At 42.2% G+C, this 6,134-nt stretch overlaps 1 protein-coding gene across 1 annotated transcript in view; it reads left to right on the top strand.

The window, feature by feature from the left end:
* kcnh4.S (potassium channel, voltage gated eag related subfamily H, member 4 S homeolog) overlaps positions 1–5,537 on the top strand; it is a 63,673-nt gene extending 58,136 nt beyond the window's left edge. The window contains exons 15-16 of the mRNA XM_041578302.1: positions 1,917–1,993; positions 3,025–5,537. Coding sequence (XP_041434236.1) covers positions 1,917–1,993; positions 3,025–3,648 — 701 coding nt within the window. The 3' untranslated portion in view covers positions 3,649–5,537. The remainder of the gene's footprint in view (positions 1–1,916; positions 1,994–3,024) is intronic.
* Positions 5,538–6,134: the final 597 nt, after the last annotated feature.

A 6,134-nucleotide genomic window follows, 5' to 3' on the forward strand; every position in this document is an offset into this window, starting at 1 on the left:
CCAGGTCTTCATGCCCATAGACTGAAGGCTCCATCATGGGCGATAAATCTAGTTAGACCAACTACTAGGGAATACTGGAGAAATGGGATGCAGGAGAAATGGTAGTGAACCTTTGCAGCAGTCGGTATGTAAGGAGAGGGGGAATGATCTGCTCTATGAAGGCATTCTGGCATTCTGTGCACTGCCTTGCCAACAGCGTAGAATTGAGTCTTTCGTTTTCATGTTGAATCTGTAGAAAAGGGGCACATACACTTTGATCACCCACGAGCTGGGAACAAATCGAGCTGGAGGGGCCAAGTCAGCAGTTTTTTACAAGTCCATGTACAGCCGCTGTTAAATGCTTCACAGTGTGCGGCTACATGTTCTGCTTTTTATCCTTTATTAAATTATGAGGTTGGAATTAGTTGGATTTAACCTCTGCACTTAAAAGATCTGCTGGGAAAGAGGCAAGCGCATTAACCATAATGAATTGTTCCACAAGTGACATCACTAAATTACATAATCCCAACGTTTAACATGATGGAATGGCCTCGGCAATGCAGACATATGGATAATATCTACTATACATGACTATGAAGATTTTCATTCATCCAGGTCATGGTATATCTAGTATAGGTCAATCTAAAAACAACTGGACTTGCTGAGTAATCAATGAAGACTTTTCACTACTCATCCGAGCAGCTTCTTCTGTTCAAATGAGGTGTGGGAAGTTCTTGACACATTTTCACAATTCACAATGGCACATTTTTTTTTATTTTAGTTTTTTATTTAGATTTACCTATACTAGATGTCTACTATACATGCCAGGGCCGGGCCAAGGTATTTTGGCACCCTAGGCAAGGGCTTAAATCAGTGCCCCTCCCCCATCCGGATCTGCATTACCATTTCTCACCTTACAATTAATATTGCTCCCTGTACCAGCATCTACAGTATCATTATGCCTCCAATCTGTACCTGTGCCAGCATAAGCCAAAACAATCATATTGTTACCCCAATCTGTACCTGCGCCAGCGACAGCCAAAAAAATCCATCATATTGCCCCAAACATCTGTGTACCTGTGCTAGCAGACACCATATTGCCCCATATACCTGAACCAGCAGCAGCCAATCCCTAATATTGCCCCCAATCTGTACTTGTCTCAGCAGCAGTCAAAAATCTATCATATTGCTCCCAAATATGTATTTGTGCCAGCAGCAGCTAAAAGTCCATCATATTGCCCCTAATCATCTGTTTACCTGTGCAAGCAGAAGCCAAGATATCGCCAAAAATATGTTCCTACGACAGCAGCTGCAAAGAGGTGGGAATTGCTTCTGCCTGCAGTACGAATCACGGGCAAGAGGGGGGGTTGAGATTGAAAAATTATTAAAGGCCATGCAAAAAAGGGTTTAAAAAAATGAAAAAAAAATTCCCCTTAAAAGTGCGCCCCCCCATGATTGCGCCCTAGGCAGGTGCCTACTCTGCCTACCCCTAGTACCGGCCCTGATACATGCACTTTTCATATTTTCTTCTCTATCTCCCCTTGCTGCTGGAAGGTCTAAACCATGAATGGCTAAACTGCCGTTATAGCTAAACTGCCACATCTGGTATCAGGGCATCAGACCAGGCACAGATTGACCAGCATGGGGGGCTGTTTTACGTTGCATATGTGTAATGCAAAAATGCCCATGTCTAGTTGTCCTCATATATTGAGTCCATCTTTATTTACCCAATCAAAGGTCTTGGTGTTCTCTACAAAGACTATTTGGCACTGAGGGCAAATCAGCTCATGAGATTTGGAAATGAGAAAGGGACATAAACACAGGACTGACTGATGGAAACAGGTGGAAAATCAATACCTATAGTATCTGTGTGTAGAGACATTGTTTCTTACCATCTCCCATATGTTCTAATGTATTGCATTTTTCTATTATTTTAGGGATACAGATGGTGAATCCACTGTTGGCTGCAGAAGCAGAGGAAATAAAGCAAAATATCTGCAGTCTGAATCTGGAGGTAAGAGATCCACGTGGGTTAACCTGGTTATTTGGTTTTTCCTTTACAACCAAAATATTATCTGGACATGAAGGTACAAACTTTCAACTCTCTATAACTCCAGTGAGTGGCTGATGTGTGAGCTGTAGTGGGAAACAACATAGTAATGATGTAGGACATAGGTGTCCACTTCAGGTTTAGCAATACTGCATTACCTGCTGCCCATTCCTAGTTCAATGAAAACGGATTATGAAATGGTAAATCTACCCTTAAAGTAAGTCTACACCCCCAACCAGTGGCTCGTGAGTAACATGCCACTCACCAACCCATTGGATGTTGCCCCCAGTGGCCTCAAAGTAGCTGCTTATTTTTGAAGTTTGGTCTTGGAGGCACATTTTGGTTGCCTAAAAACCAGGTGTAATGGCAAACAGAGCCTCCTGTAATGTGCCGGTTCACATATGGTTTACCAATTAGAACCCTTATTTGGCACCCCATGAACTTTTTTAATGCTTGATGTTGCTCCCCAACACTTTTTAAATTTGAATGTGGCTCACAGGTACATTAGGTTGGGGACCCCTGACTTAACCTCTTAAAACAGGGATTCTCAAACTTTGGACATGGCTTCCCCTAATCTTGAAGTTGGGATGAAATTTGAATAGCAATTTCCATTCAATTAAATGGCAGGCAGGCTGGTTTCTTTGTTGCCTGGAGCCTTTGCAGAGACACTTTATTTGTCTAGGATTTTAGCAAACCAATTTCTCATCAGCATACATTATTTTGTTAACAAATAATAATGAATATTCATGAATGATGGGTTGGATTGAAAATAGCGACACAAATAAAAGCACCTTTAAATAACACGAAGATAAAGGATTATGACTTACTAACAGAATACAATGGGGACACTTTAAATCGAACTTAGATTATGGACTTGGTGGTGGCTGTAGAAGGCATGTAATCGTACAATTATTTGGTAATAACTAATGAGTTTGATACTGAACTGGTTTTCTATAAAACATATACAAGTAAAGGTTTGTGTCTGCTCCTTGTAGATAAACAATCTGAACCAAGAAGTGTCCCAGCTGAGCAAGGAGCTTCAGCACATGATGCATTTACTCCAAACCCTTCTGGCTGCCCAGCAGTACAATTGCACCATCGGATGTCCTTACACAGTTCAAGTGTTGTCCACCCCACCATCAGCTCATCTGAGTTGCAATGATCAGCAGGCAAGATCCGGCTACAACGCAGCCCACCCTGTGCATCTCGTACAGGAATCCCCAATGCAGAGAACAGTGGGACATGCAGCGTTTCCTTCTGACATTGGATACACCCAAGTCCATTTCACTCGAGTCTCTCCAGACGCTTGCCCAAGGCCAGTAGACCCAGAAACTTTCCATGCTTCAAGGGACTGGGGCTACATTCCTACTAACACGCTTTGTACTACTGGGACGCCTTTGTCTCATGAAGAGATGGAAAGGGCCAGGTTACTACAGCACGCAGAAGAAGTGACACCCATTCAACAGACTTCTAGTTATAGTTCTCCAGCCTCAGGACCTCCTGTCATTGGTCACTTATCTATGACCTCTATGAGTTCTGTGCATTCCTTCACTGACGGCCCAAATGAAAACAACTCGCCCCAGACATCTTCAAGCAGTGACCCTAGAACTCTGACCTGACTCCACACAACTAATAGCAGGTGCGTCTGAGAGTTCGGGGCTTCCCAGCCTCCATAGTGTAGGAACCTCAGTGGAATTTAGTCTTTATTGAAGCACAAGAAACCAAACTAATATTTCTGTAGATGGTTTCATTTTTAGCTGCATGTTAGAAGATACCTTAGAGTACAAGAACTGTTTTGAAGGCAGGAGGCTCTGAACATTGTGTAAGAAGCTCTGCTAATTTATACAGAAAGAGGAAAGTCATTGTCTCAGCAAAGCCTATTCATGATCAAAAAGGAAACCCCGGCCTTTAGAAAAAATATCTTTCAGTGTGTTTCATATTGAGAGCTTGGGTTGGTATCAAATTCTGGGCAGAGCTTCCTTGCTACCACAATGTTGTTCTTTAGCAAAGTAAGTGTAAATAAGATCTACATATTAACCCACCCTACTCTTCTTGTAGCTTCTATACAGGTCCAATGGGTTCTACAAAGGCCAGACGCATAGCGGAATATACTAAAAGGATTAGGGGCAGATCAGGGACACTTTATTTTATGTGGGACCTACAGAAGTGTAGACAATCTATTGGGTCATCATGCTACAACGTAGCTACAAGGGGAAAACTGTACCGATAAAGTCGGTCATACATATAATGATGCTCTACAATGTGTATTCCGATCCTGTATAGAGAAAAACCCAGTAGCAGGTGCCGTGTGTGGCATTTTGAAAGGCAAAGAGATCAAGCAGCAACACAACAGACTTATTTACTGTAAGACCAATCAACATCATCCTCCAAGTTTAACAATATCACGCTCCTCTGCTATGTTCCACGACATGCAAATGCAGAAATGCGCAGGGTGCAATTTTGTAGCAAGCAGAAGCGCTGCATTCAGCACAAGGTGTTTGGGTGCAATAGTGTCTGCACCGTGTTGCATGAAGTTTATCTTGCGTCTGTGAATGAGCCTTCAAATGAATGTCCGTGCTAATCTTCTTCATTTTCATCCTCATGCCCTGAAACCTGAGAATACAAGGACTGCAGTGTGTGGGGGGTTATTGTTATTTAATTATTATTTTAATTAACTGCTCCATTAGCCACGTCTGCATGAGACATCAAGCGCTCTTAGTCAGCTTGGGAAGAATAAATGAGACCTCGTTCCAAAAAAAAAAAAATTGATGTTAATTTTAGAAAGATTGCTTCAACTTGAATGTCATTCACTTATTATGAGCTATGCATTATGCAGTGCATTTATAAAGGGCAAGTACTCCTTCATTTCTTTCCTATGAGTCTAATGGAAATACTGTATTGAGAAGTGAATGTACTTCCACATTGCCTTTGCTTTGCCTTCTTTCTGTCCCGGCGTTCCTGACTGCGATATTCTAAACTCATCTGCAATTATTCTTCATTTATAAATATTTTGTATTGCAACTGCCAGGCTTGGAATTGGAATAGTCGGGGCTGAATTACCAGAATGGATAATGCACAGGGGGACACTTTGATAATAGATAATAGCTGTCCCTTGTCAATAATATCATTGCATAGGGTACAATAGACTTCCCCATGTTAGAGCAATGGACTAACACAAGCCATTCTCAAGGTGAGACAACACATTGGTACTAAGAGCAAGGAAGGCTTTACCTGCAACCAGTGCCCCCCTATGATCCGACCAACTTGCTGCACATGCGCTGGACGCAAGTTTGAATGCACATATTACGTTTTGTGTTCTAACAGTGGGGTATTACGGCTGTCAGTGGCTCCAAATTAAGACTGAAAACCCAGCTGTCATTTCTAACTGTCATCAGGGCTGGCTGCCATCTCAGCTCCCATCTTGAGTATGGAAAGCCCGTTGGGGCAATGTTTGAAGAATAAGAAGCCCTTTTAGGCATCGTGTGTCAGAGAGAAAACTACGCTGCCCGAACACTACTCCTATTGATGCAAAAAGCTTCTCAACACAACCTTCCGCGTTTCATGCAGGGACGACTTTAATCGGCCATGATTGATTTCATTTGTTCCTAACATACCTCTAAATGGAGATTCTGTTACTTCGTTATCTAGGTCAAGGGCAGATACATTTTTACATCCAACATTTTAGCACATCCGCAAGGAAAAAAATATTCATAGAGAAGCCGTCGCAAATTGACCTGATTATTTCAGGAGCTACGAGAATGTTCGCTGGTTGCTGGCGAGTGTTGGAAAAATAGGGTTTTGTAACCGGCAGTCCATTGACACACAGGACTGGGCTTCACGTTGTGGACATTTATAAGGAGGATTCAGCTTCTTGTTATGCCTTACTGCATGTTTTAGACGGGGTTATGCGCATTTGATGGACTGCATGGGTGATGCATCTTCCAGCCTTGCACATTATGTCTGCTCAATTCCTAGGCTTTCAGTGATCTGTAGAGAATTAACCTTCGTTCTATTTATTCATATTATTATTTAACAATAGTGGTTTCCCCGATTGTTCAAATCACTATCACCCCTAATTTGCATTTTCAAATAGGGCCCTGCTTTT

The sequence above is a fragment of the Xenopus laevis genome, chromosome 9_10S (assembly GCF_017654675.1).
Source record: "Xenopus laevis strain J_2021 chromosome 9_10S, Xenopus_laevis_v10.1, whole genome shotgun sequence".
Lineage (NCBI taxonomy): Eukaryota > Metazoa > Chordata > Amphibia > Anura > Pipidae > Xenopus > Xenopus laevis.